General features: G+C 41.5%; 1 protein-coding gene across 24 annotated transcripts in view; it reads left to right on the top strand.

The window, feature by feature from the left end:
* camk2d1 (calcium/calmodulin-dependent protein kinase (CaM kinase) II delta 1) overlaps window positions 1-26463 on the top strand; it is an 82275-nt gene extending 55812 nt beyond the window's left edge. For 2 of the 24 annotated variants that reach the window (XM_027288068.1, XM_027288067.1), the window contains exons 8-21: window positions 150-233; window positions 2311-2405; window positions 3826-3948; window positions 4060-4143; window positions 4317-4359; window positions 6906-6943; window positions 11627-11686; window positions 13329-13373; window positions 14927-14975; window positions 22386-22406; window positions 22678-22753; window positions 22847-22941; window positions 23882-24110; window positions 24918-26463. In XM_027288068.1, coding sequence (XP_027143869.1) covers window positions 150-233; window positions 2311-2405; window positions 3826-3948; window positions 4060-4143; window positions 4317-4359; window positions 6906-6943; window positions 11627-11686; window positions 13329-13373; window positions 14927-14975; window positions 22386-22406; window positions 22678-22753; window positions 22847-22941; window positions 23882-24110; window positions 24918-24921 — 1046 coding nt within the window. In that variant the 3' untranslated portion in view covers window positions 24922-26463. Of the gene's footprint in view, window positions 1-149; window positions 234-2310; window positions 2406-3825; window positions 3949-4059; window positions 4144-4316; window positions 4360-6902; window positions 6944-11626; window positions 11687-13328; window positions 13374-14926; window positions 14976-22385; window positions 22407-22677; window positions 22754-22846; window positions 22942-23881; window positions 24115-24917 lie in introns of those variants that run through there. The other 22 variants (XM_027288065.1, XM_027288064.1, XM_027288070.1 and 19 more) reach the window with 15 other exon arrangements.
* The last annotated feature ends 421 nt before the right edge of the window (window positions 26464-26884 follow it).

The raw sequence follows: 26884 nt of genomic DNA, 5'->3' as shown, positions 1-26884 counted from the left end.
ACAAGCTTTTGATAGACTTTGACACGCAGAAGGTGGGGAAGACAAGGTATCAGGATAAACTAAATAAAAATGTGCAGCCTGGTCAAAGCTTGAGTTATATTAGAGCGGTTGTTCTGTGCGGTGTGTTTATGTGTGTATGTGTGTTCCAGGTTTTGCTGGCACACCAGGATACCTGTCTCCAGAGGTGCTGAGAAAAGATCCCTACGGCAAGCCAGTGGACATGTGGGCCTGCGGTAAGACTCAGGGCTAACTTAACCTGATTTGTTTTAATTGGGGGAAGCCTCATGGAGCAGCTGCTTATCATTAGTAGCACACAAATGTCATGGTCTGAACCAGCCAATCACAAGCCTTCCCTGGTGCTTATCAAAAGGACTGCCACTACTTCAAAAGAACACACAGCGCCATGGGCAGAGCCGCTGCTACTAGTCTAATCACATTTGTTTGTTTGCTTTTCTTCCTGATTCTGAATACTATATATAGAATATATATAATATGACATTTTTAGAGCTGTTGGTCGGCTTTATTTTGAGCTTTAGACAGAGCCAGGCTAGCTGTTTCTTCATGCTAAGCTAGGCTAATCGCCTCCTGCAGCCCGCTCCATACTGAACACACAGACATGGGCAGAGAGAGAGGCGACTTTTAATAAGTTCTGACTCAGCGAAACTTTAATGTCTCTGTAATCCATCCATGATCTGATATTAAACAGATCCTTCCTCATATTAATACATGAAAGAAATTCTCTAGTCGAGCCCCGACTAGAGAATTGATGCCACCTACTGCTTAATGAACCAGCTCCTAATATTTGCATATGTGTAGTGGGTGGAAACAATCATCCATTTAGATTTCCTTTTACAGAAATACTTAAAGGTCCAGTGTGTAGAATCTAGTGGTGTAATCTCTGCATTGCAGTCTCCTCACATCACCGTCACCTACCTAGAGTAAAGGAGAAACAACACAATAAGGACCCTGTTTACAGTCACTATTTAGTTTGTCTGTTCTGGGCTATTGTAAAAACATGATGTTTCAACATGGCAGCCTCCATGAAAGAGGACCCGCTCCTACAGTAGATAAAAAAAGGAGAATTTTTAAATAACAAAAACAAAAAGATTCTTATTTTCAGGTTATTATACATGCATGAAAACATATTTATGAATATTATATTCCATGCCTGCCTTATTCTGAAAATACTTACACACTGGACCTTTAACATTCAGTTGAAATTGGCGATACATGTGGATGGAAAGAAAGCTAAAGACTTTGCACTATATTTAAATGATAAAATAGTACTTTTTATAGCTTAGAAAAATAAACATAACAATAATAATAATAACAACTTCATAACTTATAACTTTATGAGTTTTACAAAGTGCTTTACAGAGCAGCAGACCCAACAGAAAGCCACACAGGATAAGATCCTGTGGCCCCCAAACAAACAAATACTTAATTACCTTCAACCACGAATTTTCATCTTTGGTGTCAGATGTTCTCATTGCTTTTCCAAAGGTTTGGTAATATTCACTGACAGGAAACGTAGATGTCATTTCATCTTCGCCCTTTGGCCAACACTGATGTCCTGCAGCTGAGCAATACAATGCAAAAGATGACTGGGCCAAAGCCAAAAAATAGAACAATGAGCAGCGATAACGATATACAGCAATAACAGCTGGCTGCAAATGATACTTTTTAAATGATTTCAGTTTTTATTTTAATGTTGTTTCATTTAGTCTTTTTTTCTGTGTGTGTGTGTGTGTGTGTGTGTGTTACTCTAGTTTATGTACCACAGAAGAGGAGTACAGAGGGCTCTAACCTCTTGAATTAATCATCACTGATGCTTATTACACACCCCTCTGATGGGCCAGGCCACCTGGGCCTGAGATGTCAGACACACACACACACAAACACGTGGTCCTTTCCACACACCTGTGCAGACTCACTGAGACCGCAGAAACAATAGAGGCGGTGTTGTCTGTGGTCAGACCGTCCCGTCGCCAGATAGAGGGCCTTTCATCTTTTTCATGGCAACCGGCCAGCCAATGGAAAACCACCTTCTCTGGTGACACCAGTAAACACAAACACACAGTGTGTGTCTGCTGCCACACCATTCTTTATTTAGACATCCGATAGTGTGTGCACATGTATCTGTTGATGTTCAGCTCTCACCTCACAGACTACAGATCTCACCTGTAGTGCAAAGTTATGGATCGGAGTCATTAACACTGTATGTTTTAGGGTGTCGGCTTTGAAACTCAGTTATGATTCAAAATGTGTCCATCATGATTAACTTTGACCGTGTGTGTGTGTGTTGTGTAGGTGTGATTCTCTACATCCTTCTAGTGGGATATCCTCCATTCTGGGATGAGGACCAGCACAGACTCTACCAGCAGATTAAGGCTGGGGCTTATGATGTGAGTTTTATAGCGACGCACACGCACACGCACACACACACACACTCTCTCTCTATTTCTCTCTCAGAACTCCATCTATAAAAACATCCACATTTGATTTATCAACTTGCTTTAAACTTTATTCTCACATCATTCACACATTTTTCTCAGAATATTCCGACTTCATTCCTAACTCAAGTTGTAGTTGTAGTTTGATATCTGATAGTAACACACACATCCGTATTGTCAGGCTAAAAGAACACTCTTGCTGTTTTCCTACCAAATGTAAGGACGTGTAGTCACATTTGTGTGTTTGCTTCAGTATCTCTGGCAAACTGAACCATGGCAGACAGGCTGTACTGTAACTCTGCAAACAGTACCTGCTGTCTGTTTTCCACTGCACAAGCAGCCAGATGAAGTGAGAGGAGGAATGATGATTAAACCTGTTAAATCAAAAAGTCTGCTGACTCTGTCCATTTTAAGAATCGATGGATGATAGACCATGATGGTACAATTCATTTATGCTGCATTCTGTTATTATTAATAAAAAGTGATTCCAAATATTTATACTCTTTGACATCCATGTCACCTTTCTTTCAACACTTCTGCAGCACTGTGCGTTGTTTGAATCAGTGCCAATACAATACTTAACTTTGGGTGCCGACACCAAAACGACCTTTTTTAATACCTTAAAGATACCCTGTGACATTTTTTTAAAGTGAGTAGTGCTATGGGGCAACGTTTTGATGAGTTTTGATCACATGCAGACTCGCTCACACCTGAGCACCCAGGTGACACAGTTCCACTACACTTCAGAGGAAGAAGCAAGCTAACAAACATGCATGTAAATAAAGCAGATTTACATCTTTCAAAGAAAAACCAATGACTTTGTAAATGTTTCATGAGTAAGGAAATGAATTCACACACCTTTTTTGTTTTTCACAATTTAACTACGCAGCATATGTATATGTTGAGCAGCACATAAATCCAAAAATTACCAAATGTGAGTGAGTTAACAAAGTCTGGCGGGCAAAACTATTCTGAAACACTCCTGGTCGGGTTTAAAGTCACATGGAGAATGAAACAAAAACAGCATTGCGGATGCAACAGACGGGTTTTGGTGTCAAGAAAAATATCTGTTACTAAGTCTGAAAGTCTGATCAAGCATTTGATGCCAACTTTAAGTAAAGCAAACTCAATGCTACTGACACATTTTAGTCGTTTCCAAGACTCCCTGCAGTATTCATAGACTCCACTGATCTTTATAAGGGACAGAAAACACCTCAGCTGACTTGTGCATGAGAAGGAACAGTTTAGTCAAGTAAATAATGTACTCTGATCTTGATAAATCAAATGGAGACATAATCTAGGTATGAGATGAGATACTGTATTGATGGTTGATGGGAAATTGTAAGTGATTTCTGTGTCATTCCTTGAACAGTTCCCTTCTCCTGAGTGGGACACGGTGACTCCAGAGGCCAAAGACCTGATCAACAAGATGCTGACCATCAATCCAGCTAAGAGAGTGACTGCTACAGATGCTCTTAAACACCCCTGGATCTGCGTAGGTGTCCCACATCCAATCAGATGACTCAGTCATCACAAAATTCAATCCAGTCAGGTTAGCATCTGTGAACACACCTTATAACGCCACACACTGTCTCTGTGTTTACAGCAACGCTCCACTGTGGCATCCATGATGCACAGACAGGAGACTGTGGAGTGCCTGAAGAAGTTCAACGCCAGAAGGAAACTCAAGGTGGGTGACAGGAGCTACTCTACAAGATGAGTTCCTCAGAAGACCTTGTTACATTTAACCCCACTTAATGCTACAAAAATCTGCACCAGGCACCAGAATATCTAATCATTAACCTTTCAGCCTGAGTAAACATTGGAGTTTCGCCCTCTCAACGTCCATTTCTCTCTTCCTAGGGTGCTATCCTGACTACCATGCTCGCCACTCGCAACTTCTCAGGTAGTACTGAACCAACACTCATGAAGACTGAAGGCATTTGCTTCTAGTCCTGCCTGAAATATTGGTTCCTATAACTAATGACAGTTCTTTCCTTGACACCCTCTTAACTCTGTCTTTATTATGTATTTAGGCATTGTTTAAGATGCAGCTCTTTGGAGTGCTGCTGTTTTTTATTTGCTGGCCTTTAGAGACCAGTAAGCTCCATCTGTCCTGCCTTTTCGGTCACTTTCAGCAGAGACTGAATGACCGCACAGATCGATGTAGTCCCATCTTCGGGTCCCTCTTTAAAGGGCAAAACACTCAAATGGAGTCTAACACTATCGATTATTTTCCATTATGACAAATGACTGTCAAGCTTATATTGTTTTATTCATGTTCATTTTATTTGTGTAAGCTGGCAGCATTCAATCAATGTGTGATCATGCCTTTAGTGTTTACTTTTGTTTTTCTTCCTCCCTCCTCTTGTGTGGTTACTCATGTGAAAGGTAAGAGTTCTCTGTGTAGCTGGCACTTGTTCAGTGTCAAACTACACTGCCAGGTTTGATACTGAGGCATGTCATCCCTACTAAAGCTCCAGTATAGAGCCTTCAGCTGACACAGAGCATTCATTGGTGGACATATTGGGGGAAAGATCTTACAGGACATGCAAATGATCAGAAGGTGGTCATCTAATCAAAGCATACTCAATATGATTTATGACTCGAACATTAGACACATTGCACTCCAACTTTTGATAGTTGTTTTGGATTCTACAGTCATAAACTACATAACCCAAAATGATTTGCAAATATAATAGACACAAGCATATTACCAGAAAACAATGGATGGATGTTGATGGAACAGACGGACTATTATCACCTCCGTACATGGAAGCGGAAGGTTCTGGGCCATTTAAGAAAGTGAAAATTACTCTCACTGTGTGATTATGACAGATTAGCAACATTGTCTTATATATTTAATATATTTTCATATTCATGCCATCTCACATTAGGCCATTATAAAGCTTGCTATGCAGTGCCATTAACAATATGTCATTTAGCTAACATCCAGAAAAAGATTTAGTGAAAAATCACCCAGAAGTGATCAGAAAGACAGAAAACTTAAAGTCCATGTAAAGACAGTTCCGAGATTTCTTTAAAAACACACAAAATAAATATGTTAGAAAATAGTTGCTGAAAAGACTTTGAACCTCTAACTACACATTTCAGTCGTATATCGTTCAAACAGTTTTTCACCAGTTTTCAGTCCAGGATTTTGTGGGCGGTCCTTAAAGGGTGGCTTGATGACATGCTGAGGCCACCCTGAGCATACCCCTGCACCCCTAGCAGAGAGATAGAGATGAATTCATCTCACTCAGAGTGTTTCAGAGTTAGTCATGTCATTTTCTGAACTCATCTGACATCTGGAAAAAAAAGAAAAAGATAAAGACATTGAACAACAGTGTTCATTTATGACTGTCACATAGTGGTAATAATCATATTTGGTAGCAAAGTGTTGTCATCTGGGCCACTGTAGAATCATTCTACATTAATTCATAGTTTTGCCATTTCTTTCCAATTCTGTTATCACTAAACAAACAGGTTGTCACAAAAGACAACAGAGAACAAAAATTGCAGATCTCTGTTGTCTCTGCCCTCATGTGTAGGATTTTAAATTGTGTAATTTTGGTGACTCATAGTCATGGTGTTTAAAAAAAGAAAAAAAGAAGAAGACAAACAAAACTGATGTCATTAGAACAATATGAATACAAATCATATAAACTGTACACTCAGGGACTTTAACAAGGGAGATATTCAATATCATTTTACAATAACTCCCATCTGATTAGATCATGTAGTTGTATTGACTGATATTACAGTTTTTGTTGTTATTTTTCCTTGAAAGATCTTCCTTCATTATGGATGCTAAAAGATATTCATTGTCACTGCAAAGCCTCTATCAGTTACTAAACATGCTCATGTCTATGGTTTGAGAATAAACCCCTCACCGCCTTAGAGGACTCACAAACCCCCTGAATCCTCTGTGCTGCTCACCCTGCCACTACCAATCATCTGTTCGTGTCTCCGACTGTCTTTGCATGTTAAAGTAAAAAGGAGGTGGTCTTCATCTGGCCACCAAAACCTGAACACACAATCACCACTCACATGATTTCAGTGGACGAATCAAAAGTGTTTTTGTAGTGTGTTTGAGCTGAAAAATTGTCTGAGAGAAAGAGAAGCTGAAGAGCTCAGTTCCCTGGACATGGCTGCAGTGAGCGCCCGGTGCTGCTGACAGTGTCTCCTGTAGTCTAGTCACATGGATCTAATTGCATGTTCCAGCCTAATGACTCCCTAAGTTTTATTTCATCTCCTGACTTAATTTGCATTTTTTTTTTCTCTTCTGCTTCCAAATCTAGCAGGGCCCACTTTGAGGTTGCTAGTAATTGTCCAGCCCTGAAAAGACACAGTGCATGCATGTGTGTTTCGTGTGTGTGTGTGTGTGTGCGTGTGTGTTAACACCAGCAGCCCACTGATTTCCTTGCATTGTTGTCTTTGTCTCAACAGCAGCCAAGAGCCTGCTGAACAAAAAACCAGATGGTGTCAAAGTAAGTTCAGCTTCCCTCTGATTCATCACACTTCTCTGTTTTCACTTCATGCACAGAAATCTTCCATGTCTTTTCCTCATTGTTACACACACTATCACACCGCACCTCAGCAGGTTACAGTTCACGTTTGAAGTGTTGTTCTTCGATTACCGCAGCATTGTCAATGAACTAAAGCAACACTGATGCCAAGAATAGCTTCTGTGAAATCAGTCAGTGAAGTCAGTCCTTCCCGAGTGGGTGTGACAGATATTTCCCAATAATTATCCCCCGCTGTATTGTCGGCCTGTATGGGAGGAGGAGGAGCATCTGTTGTCTGAGCTGAGGGAACTGTTGGAAACTAATAACTGCTGATTAAATTATGATACGAGGGTGGGAGATAGGCTTCATCTCTCCACCATTCTTCACTCAGCTGTCATATGATGAAAATCCTTCATTGACACCACCAAGAAAAGAGTATGTGCGTGTGTCTTCATGCTTCTTCTCTCCGACTCTTAAATATGCCATTCAATTTCATCCTTGTTTAGAATGTTGATGAGCCAGACTCTGTTACTTTTCTCCTAATGCAATCATCTTTTGATATTTTCTTTTCCTAAAGGGTTAGAGTTTCAGTCTTATGGCAAAGGTTTGGAAAATCTGCCACTGCCCTGATACAGTGGTGTTAAATACATGAATTATTTGTGCTTCACAAAGCTTTAAAAACAACATCACGTAGCTGTTGATCATCCAGTCTTCCTGAATTTGGACTTTTTGTGCTGCAGAAAATAGTTCCTAGATCACAGCAGATTTGAATTCATGTCACTTGTGGATACATTATCTGAACAGTAATTGTAAGTATAAATATCAGCCAGTAAATTAATATACTACTATTTTGATCATTTCATCAAGAATAAATTTCAGCTCCTCCAACATGAATATTTTCTGGTTTCTTCAGTCCTCTGTGTCAGTAAACTGAATATCTTTGGGTCGTGGACAAAACACAACAGTTTGAGGACGTGACTTTGACTTGACACTGATCAACATTTTTCACCATACTAACTTATGAAAAAATGTTTAAAACATTAGCTGATGATGGAAAATAATCTCACATAATTCAAAGCCACAATGAGGCCAAGAAGGGGAAGTAGAGAAAAGCCTCCTCAAGGTTGTCTAAGGTTACTTAAAGGTGCATTTATTGATTTTTGGCCGCTAGAGGGAAGACAACCTCCTTAAACAAATTGTTAACAGCCCACTTGCTCATCGAGCATCATAACGCACCTGGTCCGGGCCAGTTGACAGGACAGTGTTCATGAGAGTTCTGAGAGGCGGTACATCTGCAGTCCTCTGAATCCTGTTGGCTCATCCTGAAGATCTTCTTTTTTTTTTTTTTAAAGTATTTTTTTGGCCTTTTTATGCCTTTTTATTGATAGTACAGCCGAAGATAGACAGGAAGCAGGGGGCAGAGAGAGGGGGAATGACACGCAGCAAATGGCCGTCCGATGCGGGATTCGAACCGGGGCCGGCTGCAGCGAGGACTGTAGCCTCTTACACACGAGGCGGCCGCTTAACCCACTACGCCACCGACCGCCCATCCTGAAGATCTTCTTAAATGCTCATGCTTATTTTAGCTCCAACTTTAAATACACTTCCGCTTAATCAAGACTGCCTGAATGATTCCTGTGTTTGTGTGTCTGTTGAGGAGCTCCTGCTGATGGGAGGCCTTTATTTTTGTCTTTACACAAACTAATGTTTCTGCTTTCATTGATGTGACTTGATGCAGATAGTTATAATGGAAAATTGTTCCCAGGATTAACAAGCAAATGTACATTAAAGAATATCATTAGCTGATTCTGGATTCTACAGCATGGTTTCTACTAGTGCCAAATGCACTTTTGGGAGTTATTAGTGATTATATCACATGATTTGGATGGGTTAATGAGCCTCTACATAAACCTGTGCTGTTCTGTGTGCATTATATGAGATATTTTGTAAAAAACGTGTTTACACAGTCAGTTATCAGCTCACTGTCCCTCTCATTGTGTTGTGGCTGCTCGACGCAGAAAAGGAAGGTGGACGGTACAGAAGATTCAGGGGTAGGCCTGAGCTTGCTGCTGCTTGTTAGCCTGACTGACTCCGTAGCAGTAGAAAAAAATCCTCCAATTTAAATTCCACCACGATGCTGAACAATGCTGCTTTAGGCTATGGAGGCACTACATGACTGAACAGACATGGTATGGAATGTGTAGCTTCACTTCCAAGACACCCTTCAACAATGTAACACTGGGCTATTCTGCTCGTAGATTGATTAATATTTGGAAATAAGACTGTTATCCTTATGATCAGGGCTGGAGCTTCTGTAGTGTTTCAATTTGGAAGTTCTCGGGGGAGCTTGGATTCCTGGCTTCAGCCCGGCATCTGACATTTTTATGAACATGTCCAGCTTGTTTACCTGCTAATAAACTAGCATCGTAACACAGTAAAAGGTAGATATTTACCACAGTGGTCTGCATCTTCCAACTATATATTTAAAAAAAAGATATGCCACTGTGTACATAATAATGTTGAGCAGATCAGTGGAAAGTCTTTGACCTCCCATCAGTGAGTCTATTAAATATTAAACAAATCTGGTCTCTCCCAAGGCCCAACTTTACCTTTTTAAATAAATGTCTTCATGAAAAACAAATTGAAATGCAACATCCACATTATTGCCAGAGTCTCTTATTGGTTTTAAAATGGAGATATTTGTGTAATGATGCACCAATAGTATGCCTGTGCCCAGTAAATGAAAGGCATGAATAGCATTGTATTATTAGAACTACTTCCTGTTTGTGGTTGAACTGTATGTGTAAAAAGACTAACCCCGATTAACTGCAAAATCAATTTTCATTCAGTATTGTGGCTGAAGTTATGTCGTGTGTCCTTAGCATCAGAATCAACCTTTAGATTCAGAGGCAGTAGAACAGTAGCTGCAGGTAAAACAAATAGTTTTAGACTCATTCGGATCATATCTGACTGGCACCAGTCAAACATGTTGTTCTGAAGACACTCCATTTCCTTTTTCCTGCTTTGTCCAGTCTGTTGGGAATGTCTTTGTCAGTAATAATGTTCAGGGGTTATGAGTCTTCACAGGATGTGACGTTGACCTGGAACAAAAGAGCAACCTGATTATTCATATTCCTGTAAGCATGATTCTCTCGTTGCCAAGATTTTCTTATTGTCAGTCACAATCAGAATGTTCCAGGTTTTCTAGATCATAGCTCCCACCTCAGGAAGGACATCCAGGACGAACAACAAATCCCCTACAATACACGCACCCACTCATAAAACCAGCATGAATGTGTCTTCAGCTGGAGGAATAAACAAGCTTCAGTTCTTGAGATTTTTACAATACACCATGACTCATCTGTGAACAGACAGAAGAAGTTATACATAGTTCAGTTTATCGGTTCTGTATCTTTTCTCTGAAAGTGAAAGAGAAACTCTGGTATCTGTGGGTCATGTGCTGCTGTTTCCACAAAATGGAATGCTGACTGATAGGACCATGTTCACTTCCTAGAAAACATCAAATGTTACATTGTGCTGTTCAGGCCTGAATCCAAATGAGTCTAAGTGAGATATGTCTTAGTCATGGATGCAGCGGTGATCTAGGGTTGTCAAGTTGTCCACCACTTTGGTCAGACTGAAATATCTCTGTTATGTAATTGGACATTTGCAGTTTCTTCAGGATGAACCCTAATTATTTTTACGATGCCCTACTTTTCCTCTGGTGCCATTTATCCAGTGAAATATCTTCACATCTCTTCGATGGACAGCACCAAATTTAGTTCAGACATTTCTGATGACTGATTGGTCCCCTGACTTCTTGTCTGAGATTTCAACCTCAAGGTACCAACAGTTTATTCAGTCAGAATCATTTCCTCTTTTTGAAGCCATTAGGACGTGTTGTGAGAGTACACTAAGTGAAGAGAAGCAGCCTGTGGTGTGCAGGCTGGTAGGACTGAGAGAGCCCTGCTGCTGCAAATACAAAACCTAGAGTTTGAAGGGCAGCAGCCACATCCGTGACCTTTCATGGTCTGAAAGCACCTCGAGAGCTAAAGAGAAACATCTTAACACGGTCACTGTGAGCACGTTAGCATGCTGACATAGCTTAAAACACCACTGTGCCTAAGCACAGCCTCACAAACAGCCAACATGTCTGTAGACTAGTCTTGGCAAAGTGTTATTTCTTTGATTTTATTACTTTTTTAAAATAGAAAACCGACATTAAGCATCTATATCTCAGAGAATACTGTATGATCTCAGCGTCATAGCAGTGAGAAAACAGAATATATGCGACAAGTGGAAAAGACAGTTGAGAGTTTTACCTCATTTATCATTCTTCTCCAGAGTAATTGGGTCATTTGTTTCACTCTGACTATCTGCCTCTCTCCATCTAACTCCATTTTATTCACTTTTCCTTTGATGAAATTAATTTTTTACACTGTTGGTTTAAATGAAATGGAGGGTTTATGTGCTTACCTGTTCTCTCCTGGATCAGTCGCATGTTTGATTTACACAGCACCACTCTTGACAACTTTTGAGCACAGTTCTGCACTTTACCCCCCCTCACAGCAACTGCTTGAAGAACCGTCTGAACACTAAGCCTTGTCACTTCTGCCCTGTTCGTCTGTCTGTCTGTCTACCTGTCTGTCCACTCTGTCCCTCCAGATCAACAACAAGGCCAATGTGGTCACCAGCCCCAAAGAGCCTGTCCCCACTCCTTCTCTGGTACACTGTCTGTCTGCCTTGCTGCCTGCATGCTTGCATGACTGTCTAACTGTTTATCTGTCCTGATTATGCAGCTATGTCGAACTTCACGCCTTTCCCACTTTGTCGATGGTGATTGTATTTTTCCATACAGCTTTAATAACCACAGATGTATTTAATGGTTGCGTAACATGAGCTGTCCACACGCACTTCTGGATTGCTTTATTGCATTGCCATGACATTGCTGTACATGGGCTACATTTTCCTTTGTTGTTGATGATGGCTGCAATGGCAACGCTGGAGCCATTGCATGTCATCGGTGGCTAATATACTGCTGCCACAGGGTTCAAGCCTTCGTTGTCGACACACTGGAGACAACACTGGTTTGCTGAGTTGTGAGAAGTATTTCTTACTACTGTAAATATCCATTTGCTTTGAGGATAAATCAATAATGTTATAGATTAATTTAATGCTTAAACTCTGAAAAGTCAAGTTAATGATGTCAGAAAAACTCACCCAGGAGCATCAGCCAGTCAGAGACTTAAATCAGACATCACCACGCCATGCTTACTGAATTCAACCAAAATGGTCCCCAGATACAGATGTGCACTGTTTCTAACAGGCAAAAGCTTTTGGTCGGTGTCATTTTAAGTTTTTTGTCATAGTTGACTTCTCTCTTTGACATGATGGGTAATCATCCAGTGAACTACTGTTGTTGAGAAGAATGATGTCAATCAAGTCTGAACATAGTTAGCATGAGACACCAAGTAGGGGCACCTCTTCAATGTTTAGAAATGTACCTGCAACTCATAAGCTTTAGCTTTTATTGATAATCCAACTAGGTGTGTTGAAACACCATTCAAATCTTATAGGTGTTAACTAAAACTATATATCTGGTAAAATGGTGATTTTTACTTCCATGGACCTTGGACATCCAAAAGTCTTCCCCTTTGCTTCTTCTTAGAAGACACTCATAGGCACCTGCTCTCTGTAGCCATGCACGCCTACACAAATCCAGCAAAGCCAACAGTAGCACTATCCTGAGGTGGAGTAGTATTTGTAAAATATGTGAACATCACTGTGACCGAGTTCATCTTAAAGTAACATCATGTGACACACGACGCAGTGATACAGCACCAGTGTACAGCAAACAGTTCTGCAATAGCATGTACAGTCCGTGTGAGTGGGGAAACCCACCCTGGCTATTTACTCGTGTTACCTCTGCTTCATATGCGGTTTTGATGATGTTGTTAATCTCTTTAGAGTAACACAGGTACGTGTTTGTTGTGTCTGTAAACTTGTGTGAGATTGGTCAAATGCTTGTCTTTTACATGTAAATCTTTTCAGATAAAAGTCTGTGAACAGATCATTCACCACAGTGTCCATGTCAGATTTAATCATCTTGCTGTCAGTGTTGGGTAAAACTTGGTCATCTGTGGTGAAACACTCGGTATACTTGCTTGATGTTCAGGGAATTGTCCATCTGTGTGTAACAGTGCTGCAGTCTGCTGTAGTCATTCTGTTTTTAGTACTGACCCCCTCAAATAGCAGTTATGTAAATTTCCCCCACTCTTATTTTTTCTTTCCTTTCCTTACAAACATTCTTCCTAACTCACTTTCGTTCTGCACCAACCTCTCTTCCTACTGTCGGTCCTCAAATCAGGAGCCTCAAACCACTGTTATCCACAACCCAGCTGATGGAAACAAGGTATACAGCTGAGTAGATGCTAGTCTGAAGCCGTAGTTTGCTGCTGATGTGTGCGCCATTTAGAGTAGAGCCTTAATGTTGCTTCTGATGATGATGTTTGTGTGCCAATGGATGTTACTGACACTCAACACGTCATGATAAAAGGGATTCTGTCAAATGTCGCATGATGTCAACTCTTGCATGTAACTCTTTGACTTAACAGTCATCTGCTGTATGTGTACAACTTTTATGTTTCACTTACTGTTCTGGATATTTCTGCCATTGTCATGTAAGATCTGAACATAAAAATCTTCAGTGTGTGTGTGTGTCATCTTACATGGCAGTGTTTAAAAGCATGTGCGACCATTGTGATTGTAACAAGAGTCAGTTTTACAGTTGTGTGACAAAAGGATTATGCATGCTGTTGGAACAGAAATAAGACCATGCGATACCATGGATACCAAAGCTGTTCCAAGCCGAGTCCTTAACAGACTAGCCAGGAGTCCATCTACTCTGTGTGTGTGTGTGTGTGTGTGTGTGTGTGTGTGCAGATGTATGGATCTACATCATCATGTGTAATCCATCAGATGACAGCGTGGGAACACGTGCATGCTTGTATCTTTTTTCTGTCTGCAGTGATGTATCGTGTGTCGTAGCTCATAGTCCTGAATATAGTCATACAGTGTTCCTGTGCTTAGTGAAGGTGTTGTAGAATCATACATGAAGAGAGCGTGTGCAGCTCACATGTACCCATGCTTTTCTACTTCTTGTGTTTGTAAATGAGATATTTGTTCAAGTAATGTGTCATGAAACATGAGATGTTCCTCAGTTAAAGGTCCAGTGTGTCAGATTTAGAGAATATGGCAAAATAAGAAATGGAGTATTTTTATATTTATTTATGTCTATAGAAGACGGGTCCTTATACTGAACGCCATGTTTCTACAGTAGCCCAGAATGGACAAACTAAACACTGACTCTAGAATAGTTTTTTTTGCATATTATACGGATGCCACTAGATGCCACTAAATCCTTCACACTGGTCCTTTAACCAAAGAGATGCAAAGTAAGACTGTGTTTAATGTTTAATGGGTTAAGGCAGTATCCATATAAATGGAAATTCTGTTTATCTGTTCATCACTACTGTTGGTATAAGATGTTAATTAACTAGTCAGTTGATGGGAAAATGTTGACATCTCTAAAGAGCAAGTCAAGATGGGTTGAGACACTGTCATCATGACGTTAAACAATAATCCAGGGAATGTTATACGGAGCGGGGGGTTAAACAGAGTCATGCTAATTTATGTTTTGGTCATAAAAGATACCGAGGTCTGACCAACAGGAAAACCAACAAACCCAAGACAAAGCCTAATGTCTTCACTGTTTCCTCTCAAAATGAATTGGGTAACAATCAGATTCTGTCAAAAATCTAATCCGTGGTTAGGATGGAACATGATGATATTAAAATGACAAACACTGAGTCTCAGCTAAACTTGTGTCCTCAGCTTGTTTGTGCTTTTCTGTCAGGCTGGTTATACTCACAAGTCTTTTTTTTATTTTTATTGTACATTCCACAGGAGTCCAGCGAGAGCGCCAACACTACCATCGAGGACGAGGACGTGAGAGGTAGGAAGGTTCTTACTCACAGACTACCCTTCTGTTTGCAGGACCACTCCCACACACCTCATTAAAACTCTTTCCTCTAGACTTTTAGAACAAGTGCTGCCTGTGAAGTTTTTACATCCCTTTAAGGTCACCTTTGTTTTTTTTCTCTCTGGGTAAATCACGTTATTATTAGAAGAGTCTGACCACACCCTGTTACTCGTTCAGTCTATTACATGTTGTAATTTTTATTTTCAGTTTCAGTGTTTAATTTATCATGTCCATATTTCTTCATTTGAGTATTGTCCGATTGATTGATTGATTGATTGATTGATTGATTGATTGATTGATTGATTAGTGATGTGAGACCATGGCCTGACTGGCGTAGGGGCCCTGGGGTGAAAATCAGCTGTGGGCCCCCACTGACAGCGTTTGCTGTGGCTGAAACAAAACTGATTTTAGTCAGACTCATGAAATGGATTTAAATACATACATAGATGCAGAATATATTTAGCCTTTAGATTTGGTGGCTGGGCTCTGACCCACAAGGAAATGCAGATTTCAGCACAGCATGAAATGGGTAGTGATTATAATCACTCCTCCACCCTGAGGGGAATGTAGACTGTGGAGGTGGACCTTTTTTAAAGCGTATACGAACCATTTAATTACCACAAACCAACTGGCCGACGATTATTGTCTGGGGCTGGGGGGAGCTGTTGACCCCATTTGTGGTGCTTTAGTTGAACATAGTTTTTTCAGTCACTCAACACATGTGAAACTGATTATTAACATGAGTGTAGAATATGTACAGGGTTAATATTTGGTGTCTAGGCTAGCAGGTGACACCAAGCTCGGCGTAGCATATACAAGTGGATGATGGAAACTAGTTGCTGAAACATGTGAAAAGACTTTGAACGATATATTAGTGAAATGTGGAGTTAGAGGTTCAAACAGTTTTTCACCAGTTTTCAGTCCAGGATTTTGTGGGCGGTCCTTAAAGGGTGGCTCGATGACACGCTGAGGCCACCCTGAGCATACCCCTGCACCCCCTAGCAGAGAGATGGAGATGAATTCATCTCACTCAGAGTGTTTGAAAGTTAGTCATGTCATTTTCTGAACTCATCTGACACGTTTCAGTCGCTTCAAAATGGCTGCTTGACTGCTGCCACGAGTGGGCGTGGCTTCAGCACATGCAGAGGACACGCCCCCACAGTCCTGGAGCTGAGAATTCATTTTTACCTGATGTTGACACCTAATTTCATAAACTTGTTGATATTTTTAATCATTCAAATTTTGCTGGGTGGTTCATAACACTTTCCTCTTTGGTCTGATGAACTCGGAACACACATTTATTCTTACTTTACACGGACTCTTATTTGTTGTTCCCCGTTGGTGGAACGCACTACCAGTTCCTACCAGAGCAGGGGCGTCCCTCCCTACCTTTTTAAAAAACTCCTGAAGACCCAGCTCTTCAGAGAGTACTTTCTCTCCTAGCACTACACGACAATTCTACACCTTTAAAGAGTCGTCACTAGCACTTATTGCTGCACTAACGCTTCTTATCGTACTATACTTTGATTGTTCCCTTCTCTGTAAGTCGCTTTGGATAAAAGTAAAATGTGAATGTAATGTAAATGCAAATTCAATAAACAGAGTTTTGAAAGTCTTTGGACTGACTAGAACCACTTAATTTCACAGGTTGGGGTAACAGTTGCTGCATTGCCAGATACATTTGTCTGTATGTAGGCCTGTGCCGTAAACAACTAGACAGTCAGGCAAATATTAACATTGGTTATCTCCATAGTGCACAAGTCTAACTTCCACTCCGGTTTCATGGTAAGACTTAGAGTTTGACTCAATATATACTTGAGTTTAAGTTTAGGACTTCTGTATTTGGCTGTAATCTTAAAAGCTATGGAACGTCGCCACAAAGTATAGTAGAGTATGAGCAGACAGACAGCTGACCCGCTGCTCAAAGACTGGAGTACCATAACAGGAAAGAGAGAGGAGAGGCCTTAGTGCTCAGTGTGTTCAGTGACGTGAATATTTGAGACATTTGTTCTAGTTTTCCAGAGTGGAATTGATTTGTGATTGTATATCTTTCTGATGGTTCACTCCAGCACTGACCTTTGATGGAACAGAGAATCTGTTAGACAAATAAGATTTGAATCTTCCCACATTTTTGACATTTTGTCAAAGTATTTATCCTTGTCATATGAACATTCTCTGATTCCCTGACACTACTCGCACTCCTCAGTGTGTTTGTGTGTGCCAGCATATGTGCCTCTATACTCCCACTACATACACAGGCCCATTAAGGAGCATGTTCCTGTCCTCTTATAATGGCCTCCATTATTATTCATGGATGATAGGGTCGTCATTCCTCAATGCTCCAATAACCTTATTCAGCGAAGCTGAAATCGCTTTACACCGCTCTACTTATGATCGTGTTCAGCAGAGTCTTTGCCCTTGTCATGTCTTTGTGCTTTTCTTCTTGTACTCCATACTATAATACAGCTGTTCTCTTGTCTCGCATTCGTGGCTCCAGTCAGCGCGTCGGGCTACAAAGAGGCTTAGAAATCTCCCTGAAATTTTAATCCTGACATCTTTTGTGATTTCAGCAGTGGTCCCTTTGTGGAGAATCTGTCAGTGGCAGGAAGTGGGAAGATGAAAAGGCAGCTAGTATTTCCTATTTTCTTGAATGTGACTCATGCACCAGTGAATGATGGATGGCTGCTGGCTTATTGTTAGTCTGTTATTTCCTCTGAGATTAATGGATAGTAACGTGGCCAGCATTTGTTTTGTTTGGTGAAGTGGTTGAAAGGTGATACTGTATCTTTTATTCAGAGAAATGTTAAAGCTTTATTAATTGATTAGTTTTGTTTGTTTTTGGCTACTTGGAGGTGAACAAACAGCCTGCTGAAAACACATCCATCATGTGTCCACCTGATGAAAATATTTCTTCTTGGCTCTGAGCAAACATGTCTGAGTCTTTAGCTTTTAGATGTTCCACTCTCCATCAGAGCTAACTTTGTCTGCTGTTTGGTGCTGGATAGGCAGTGTTACAGTGGGTTTAACAGAGATCTTTTACAGCAAACAGATGCTTGAAACAAGGTTCAGAGTGGAATTTGTTTAGCACTTTAAAGCTGCTCTTATCAATATCATATATTAACAAAGCAATCGAGAATTCTCGTCAACTGTGCAGTCCCTCTCAGCTTTACAGTTTGTTTAAGCATCTGTTGGCTCATTCATTTGTTTTTACAGCCTGCACTGATTTGGTTCAGTCTCACTGGTCTCATCAACCTCATTTCCAGCACCAGAGGGCAGCTTCTGTGTGTATGTGTGGAAAACCCCACTCTGCACTACCTGCACAGCAACGTACAAGAGAGAGACAAAGTTAGAGACTAGCTGGTGGACGCAGCTAAAGAGCCAGAGGGAATACTAGACTTGGTTTTATTGAGTGCTCAGAGATGCAAGTCTAAATGAATGCCAGTGTTGCTCTGTGCCTGCTGAATGGCATAACAACAGGTGATAATATGTAAATATAACACAATGTTCAACTATGCCTTCATGTTGGTGTAGCCAAACATCGCCACCTTTAAAGTTCTTATCACATCCCCACAGTTGAGCTTTTCATCTGACTCCCTCCAGGAGTGTTGGCAGATTGTTCAGCTGTTCCCTGTGATGCTGATGCTCCTTCTTCATCACCCTCTTGGTATTCACTCTATCATCTCTCAACATTTTCATCTGCTCTGATTTGTTCTCAGCTGGTGGAAGACTCGAGGGCTTTGAACAAACTGTCATTTCCTGCATGCCTTTTTTAAAATGTATTCTTCATGTCATGTTTTCCTTTTCTCCATTTAACATTTCCTGTCTTTCTTGCTGCCTCCGCTACACAAATCTGCATCCTTCCATACGTTTGTCCTCCTCTGATACCTCGTTTGATCTCAGCACACTCTCCCTCCACCGATCCCCAAATCTACCACCTTAAGGACTTAGTCCACTCCATCTCTCGCCAGCCTCCCTCCCCCTCTTCCTCCTTCTCCTCCTCATCTTCCTCCTCCTCCTCATCTCCCTCCTCCTCCTCCTCCTCCTGCTGGTACTCTCCTAGTGTTTGGCCCAGTCGTGAGGAGTGCTGCCAGTACATCCTGTGGGCACTGGTGACTGCCTACCTGCTCCTCTTCTTCACATCTTCTTTTCTGGTCTTTTTCTTTGACCATCCCGCCACATGCCACTGCGACCCCCATCACACCCCCGTGCAGGGGCCCGGTCCCAGCTTGGGGTGCCTCTGCCCCGCCCGGGCCCCACCAACTCCGAGTGTAAGTCCATTTCCTAGTGATAGGGGAAGAAACTAAAAGCTTCCCCTTGTTTTGATATCACAGAAGATGTTCACAATATCTCATCAAATTTTTTGGATCCATATAGAGAAAGACAAAATACAATATTATGTTTGTTTAAACAATGTTTTATCAATGTAGTTCTAATAAAAGATTTCTGAAATTCGTTGGCCAAACACCCGCCCCCTGTACTACTCCTGTATGAGTTCAGCCAGTGTGTTATTTGGTGCATGTGTATTAGAAAGGTCAACCAGTCAAGGACTGATGGTTCATGCATGGAAGACTTCCTCGTACCACAGGGCTTTTCTAATTAGTGGCTATTTGTAAGAGTAGTGGAGCTTGATAAGTCGGGATGACAGCTGACTGCTGAGCGGAGCATGGGATGGGAAACTTCCCATCAGGCCGCGCTGGGGAGCAGCTAATGTAGTTTAGCCTGAGTGGGCACAATGTAGATACAAGGCCGGGTCGTGCTGCGGAGTGTCTGTCAGAGGATTTAGAGGCAGCTCAGAGGTGAGAGCGTGGTGTGACCTGTCAGAGCGCCCAGTCCAGCTATGACTGCACAGTCTGCAGGGCCCAGTGACAAAAACATCATTTTACATGAGTACTGGGACAGATCAGACAACCTTTTGCATATTTAAAGCACACAGACTGTGCTGGCTTCATGGGTGAGGCAGGTTGGGCAGGTTTTAATTACATTAGCTGTGTCTTTCAGTGGATCTACGCTGACTCTGGATGCAGAACAGCTCTGTCTCGGTGACATCATTTGCCCCTCGTGTATGACATCACATTAATGATTTATTACAGCATCGAAGGAACGTGACCGGCTTCACAACCTGGACTGAGCTCCAGACTGCGCTCAGAGACAAGGTCACTTTAACTTTAAGTGCTTCAGCTGAACACTTTCCAAGCTCATGTGGCACTTGAATAAAACATACTGAATTAAACAGACCTCTGTGTGACTTGCAAATCAAAACTGAACCACACCTCATCCACCATGTGTGAGAGCAAAGCTGCTGTCTTACAGCACCACCCACAGGTCAGAAGCTGCCATGACACCCACACTTCTCTCCACCGTCTTTGAGCCAGTGGCTCTTGAACTTTTTGGTTTGTGAGCTCTTAAGATCTGTAGATCCATCTGTAGATTTCTTACTATTGGAGCCAGAAACTCTGCAAGTCTGCAATCACAGATTTGACTTTGATTTCAGGTTGTGCAGACTGAACACTTTGCTTACATTGTATATATTTTATAGAGATTCTAACAGTCAAGTGAACACTAAGACCTTTTAGTTTAGTAAAGCAAAGAAGGGACCGTAAAGTACTTCTGCAGCCAACAAAGTACTGAAAGCTCAAATTGAATGTCTGGCCACGGCACACTTGCAGCCTTCTAGTTCCAGACTTCTTACAGCTGCTTGTGTTTAGACAACATTGAATATCTGAGAACTCTGACTTCTTTCGTTCAGTAAAAAAACTGTTTTTGTCGAAAATGTTCGCAGTTTAATTTGTTTTAATGATACTGGCATCAGCATGAAACCAACTCAAACAGGACTGTGGACAGGAGCAGCACAAATACTCAAGACATAAATAATACAACAACAAAAAAAAGTGTGTGTGTGTGTCTCCCGTCATCTCCTGTAGTTACATTTAATGGTGCTGATGCCCAGCGTCAGTTTTTCTGCTTCTATCTTTGAGTGTGTGTGTGTGTGTCCGTGTGTGTGTGTGTGTGTGTGTGTGTGTGTGTGTGTGTGTGTGTGTGTGTGTGTGTGTGTGTGTGTGTGTGTGTGTCCAGTGCGTACCAACCCTCCTATCTTTCTATCCCAGAGGAAAACACTGTGTATTATACAGCTGACAGCAGCTCAAAGGGCATTATTTCCACTCCACAGACACTGTGAGCGTCACAGTATTCTGACAGCAGAGGCTGAGCTCCTCATTCTGCATTTCAAGCTTTTCCTCAGTTCAAAGTTTCAAATGATTCCATCAAATGACTCAAACTCTCACAGTAATGGATTTCCACGCGCTGCCTGAGGAAGGTGTGCACTCTTTAATGGTTTGCAGCATTAAGTGCATATTGACAATACATCTGTATCTGTGTGTGCATTAGTGCAGCATAATGTGTTTTGTTATTGTGAACAAAAAAAACTGATGCAGCTACAATCCGAAGTTCATCCAGAGTTTAAAACTGAAATGTCTGCTCACATTCATAATCATTCAGTCTGAGTTTTGCTCATATCATACTTTTAAATTAATTATTGACCTTAAATACGACTTATAAATAAGTTGTATTTAAGGTCAAGAAATCATTTTGGTACGGAGTATGTGTGAGGATGAAGTATGTACTTGAACCTGCTTTTACTGGAATAAACTGTTACTGTAGCTTCCTGTTCCACTTGTAGCCATGGACACCGAGCAGACAGGATCGATCAGGTTAAAGTCGGGTTGTCAAGCAATGGATCACTAATTGTAGGTTCAATGGTTTGATTCCCAGGCCCTCTTATCTACATCTACACATCAGGATGCAGAAGCACTCATTTCTCCTGACTGAGTGCTTCAGTTCTGACCATTGTTCCAAGGTCCACTGTGGCCCCCGTAAGCAAACTGCTGGTGTCTCTGCAAACATCGCCATGATCAGGTTTGCTATTTGCAAAGTAAAGTCCACAGCTGGTGTAAAAGGACACGTTCAGGTGAACGTTATTTCAGCTGTGTCAGGCTTTTTATGAAACCGGCCAATGAGAGGAGGCGGTTCTGGTTGTCTCGTCTCTTGGTGCTGCAGTATAAAACTGTCTGAGGACGGAGTGCACAGATTCTGTGTTGAACCAAAATAGCAACATTTGGGAGGGAGCATGTTTCACCTGTGTGCGGTTAGTTTGTTGGTGCTCATGTCACTTGATGGAATGAGAGCAGAGGTCCATGTTCAGTTAGCCTGGAACAACACTGGACTTGAAGCTGATAAAGGTAAACATGTATTTCCAGTGTGTGTGTGTGTGTGTGTGTGTGTGGAAATGAGACCACCACGTCATCTCCATACTGTAAATGTCAGTGGGTGTATTTTTTTAGCGAGCCACAACAACAGCACTTATTCTCTGCATTCATTGTTTCCTAGCTTACCTACTTAGCATGAAAGGTAATTTTTGATGTTGTCCTCTGTTGATCCACGCTGACTAACTTCCTGCCACTCTCCCCTCCATCCATCTCTGTGTGACGCTGTACCTCTGTGTGGTTCTTGAACATGATGTGAAGCTCAGCGTCCTGATGTTGTGGTTTTTGGGTCGATGTTGTGCTCATGTTCCACTTTGCTCCATTTTAACCTTAATTCATGCTTCTCTTCATCTTTATCAGGGGTCGTGTGTCCGCTCCAGTCCTAACATTGCTTTGTTTCTCTTTGTCTGTCTCAGCTCGTAAGCAGGAGATCATTAAAGTCACCGAGCAGCTGATCGAGGCCATCAACAACGGCGACTTTGAGGCCTACACGTGAGATCAACTACTTTAATCCACACACTTCTACCTGTAAATGCTTCACATGTGTCAGTGGATCTAAGGTGGCTGTCTGCTGCTCCATTTCAGGAAGATCTGTGATCCTGGCCTCACTTCCTTTGAGCCTGAGGCCCTGGGTAACCTGGTGGAGGGCACTGACTTCCACCGCTTCTACTTTGACAATGGTAAAGTCTCTCAAATGTTGCCTGAAGCATCAGAAAATAAATAGTGTTCATTCTAAGGTTGACTGTGATAGTACCAGCACACAGTTCACTGCTACTGTCTTTAAAGAGCAGAGCGTTTTATTTGTATTCATCCAGCTTTTAAGATTTCAACTGTGGTGCTCAGTGTTGACGGAGTAAAACAAAATGACTGGTGAGCGGCCCTGCGCTTCACTGGTCAAGACATCCACTTAGACTTTCAAAATAAAGCTTGCTGAGAAGCATTTAACTGTTTTAAAGTACTTGTAGGTACAAGTACATAAAGAATTCAAAGTTAAAAAGAATTTAGATTTCACAGGGGACATGAACAGCAGTCTGTGTTTGTTTGATTCATACATCCACTCCACCCTCCTTCATATGTGGACTTTCTTGCGACGTTACCTTACTTCAGTGTTACATGGAAACATAACAGCAGACAGCCTGGTCGAGACTTGATGTTAGAGTGTTACCTACAGCATTGTGTCAGATCAAGCTGCTGTATTTGAACAGATGGCAGTGAGAACATGTTGATTTGACCAATGGGAGCAGAGCATGCCTGGTGCTCCACAATGGTAACCCACTTCCTGTGAGTGGGTTTAGTCAAAGTTCTCACGCTCTTTGTTCCCTCCCATTATTCCATTCCATTCTAAACTTGTTCAGGATGCCGTGATGAACTGTGTAATGGACATTTATTTTTATTCACCAATGTTATCACAGCAATATTCTGACAGACAGGAATGATGGATACAAACACTGCAAAAATCAGAGTCTGCGAACATGCCCTGACTCCTTGTTGCATTCTGGAATGACTGCTGAGACAACACTGTGATGGTAAACGTGGTGAGGATCAGTGTTCAGTTGTGGAGCTGTAACAGGAAGTCTTTAGTCCGCATACATCCTCTCCATCCTCTTTGTTCTGTTCCAGCTCTGCCCAAGGTGAAGCAACCCATCCACACCATCCTGCTCAACCCCCATGTCCACCTGATCGGGGACGAGGCCGCCTGCATCGCCTACATCCGCCTCACCCAGTACATCGACAGCAGCGGCATGCCTCGCACCATGCAGTCGGAGGAGACCCGCATCTGGCACCGCCGCGACAGCAAGTGGCAGAACATCCACTTCCACCGCTCCGGCTCGCCCACCATCCCCACCAAGTAAGAGCACCCGTCCTTGTTGTTCCTGGTAGACTTTTAATGACATGAGTCTACATAATGCTGAATTGAACTTTATACAGTCCAGGTAAATGTTCCTTCATCAGAATGTGATCTGCCTTCATTTAAAGTCAGTCAGACCACAGCTTCCTTTCACTGAGCTGCCATGCACAGTTTGTGGTTTAAAAACTGCCAGCCCCGCCCACCTAATTTGCATATAAAACTGACCCAGCGATGGCAGACTTGAGATCAGGTGAACCTTCATTTATAGCAGGTATAAATTCAAAGGCTTGTGGATTAGATATCAGTGTTTAGATGAAGTGTTTATTCAAACACAGCCTAAACTTTTACCTGACAGGTCACATCTGCTTCCGTGGTCTACTTTTGACTGACTAAACAATCTCTGCTCAGCACTTGTACCTTCTCGTCTACGCTCACCAAAAAGCAGAGCAGATAAAACTGTCACAACAGATGCAGGTTGAAGGCAAAGTAAAAGTGATTTATTGTTTAACAACTCAAAAACACATAAGTTAAACAAAGGAAACACTGAGGTGTGTTTATCAGTACATAAGCAGTGAAGGTGTGTGTGAGATGTTGCATGAAATGAAAAGAACGTAACATGCCCTCTTCCTCTGCTTTTCTGAGTGGAGAATTGGCGCCACCTACTGCTTATCTAGTGAACCAACTCCTACTATTCCCATAAGTAGTTTTTGATGAATGACTTGAGATTCTGTTCTAACAGATATTTTCTGTTTGTTCTTTTAATGTTCTCTGATGCACTGATGAGTCCTCATGTGATTTCTGTTTCAGCTGAGAGGACGATCTTTGACTACAAACCCTCCAGCCTACAGCAGTCAGCTGAACAGACCCTGCCTATCAAGTGTCCATCAGACCCCTCAGCCAATCCCTGCCCATGATAGCTAGAGCTCCGCCCTCTCAGTGTGTTGTTTACATATTGTCGCTGCTGGACTGAAGATTATTTTACATGTTTGGGGGAGAGAAAAAAAAATGAGGAAGAAAACTTCACGTCTGACAAAATCATTTTGTAGTGAGAGTGTGTGGTGTTCATTCTGGGATATTGCCATCTGCAGCATGTTTTATTATCAAGGTTTTTTAGATCAGTATGTTTTAAATAGAAGTGGTTTTCACAGGAGCCAGTCCTTCCAGTTGGGCTGGTGAATTATGTGAACGTTCCAGTCATCATGTAGTGACAGTTTTTCATTTGAATATTGCACATATTGAGAACTCATGAGCTGTTGTGATGTTTCTTCGCCTTTCGGGCACGACGACCAATATATCACATATCTGCTTTTTATCATGTATCGTTTCAGACCGGCCATCTATTAATGCTCAGGCACACGCTTGCTTTTGTTTTGGTGACGTATAGGTTTGAGTAATTGATGTAACTCGCTCTCTTAACTTAATCTTTAGCAGTATCCATATGAACTGAGTTGGCTAATTTTAAAATCTGTTTTTTCTGGTTTGCCATTGGAACTAAGTATGTTTGCTAGGAATTTTAACTACATGTTTAAAAGGGAAAAATCAGTGGAAGCGTGTTTTACTTTGGACCACCGTCTTTACAGAGCAGTCTCTTATGATAGAATGTAAACTGTAGAGATCCATAGAATTCTTTAAGGCCATCCTGTGACTCTTTACAGTCGCATCATATTTTCATACAGAGAGGAGCTGATTATGTGAATTTTATCACTTCTGTTTTGTTGTTTACTTTTTATATTGTGATATTGATGCTCGTCCCTCCACTCGCTTTCCTTTAGGCCCTCTCAACCTTCGTCTGTGATTCCCTCCTTTATTGTCTCTTTGACTGGTGCGGGCCAGTCTTTTACAGCACCATGTTTTACACTGGACAAGACTAAAGCAGAGGCATGGTGATGACACTGACAGGAATGCCAAATTCAGCTGAAACTCACTTTGGTTCATTCATTCTTTACCATGGGGGAATTGAATTAGCTGTTCTAGATACTCTATGATGTTATTTTAGTGTCACTGTTGAATTAAAGGGAAAGGGGATTGTTATCACTTAGAGGTTCAGATTGTATAACACTTCAGGTCAGGATGTTGGGAAATGACAGAAAAAAACACACGTTCAAACATAAAGCCACAGGGTGTCCACTAATGATTCTGTTTGTGTTTAAGGATATTGAGATTCTTCTTGTTCAGAAATCTATTTGCTTTCTTTTGTTTAATCACATTTGTCCCTCACACAGCACACTTTGTTTTTATCTTTCTAAGTTGTGTTGAAACCCCCGATGGGACACTGGTATATAATGTTACCATGATGGGACAAGCCTGATGTATGTTTAAGAAATATCAAATAAAATGTGTGATTTATGCCAAATGTTTTGTTTGTACTTGTTTCATTTAGTCTTCTTTTCCTGTTCCTGGAAGAACTACAGCCAGCATCTAAACGTTAAAATTAAAGGTGTCCAACAGGGCTCAATATTAGGTCCTCTGTTATTTACTTTTATTGACACATGTGGGGAAGGCCAGAATGGCTGAAGTAGGACACAGATGCGAAAAACTTGCTGTGCAGGTAAAGCAAAAAGTGGCACTATGTGACATGCAAAATAAACTTGCACTTCTTCTTAGACACGTAAATGACAGTTGTTCTACTTGATCTAGTTCTATTCCCGCTAAACTCACTATATAGACACTTTCACATTGTTTAATATAAATCCTACACTACAACCAACATAAACAGATTGTAAATCAAACAACTGCTAAGGTCACTTACCTCCCCTGACATACTTGAGCGAAAC

Source organism: Larimichthys crocea, chromosome XIV (genome assembly GCF_000972845.2).
Source record: "Larimichthys crocea isolate SSNF chromosome XIV, L_crocea_2.0, whole genome shotgun sequence".
NCBI classification, from domain to species: Eukaryota; Metazoa; Chordata; class Actinopteri; family Sciaenidae; genus Larimichthys; species Larimichthys crocea.
This window is presented reverse-complemented; position numbering and strand designations above follow the sequence as displayed.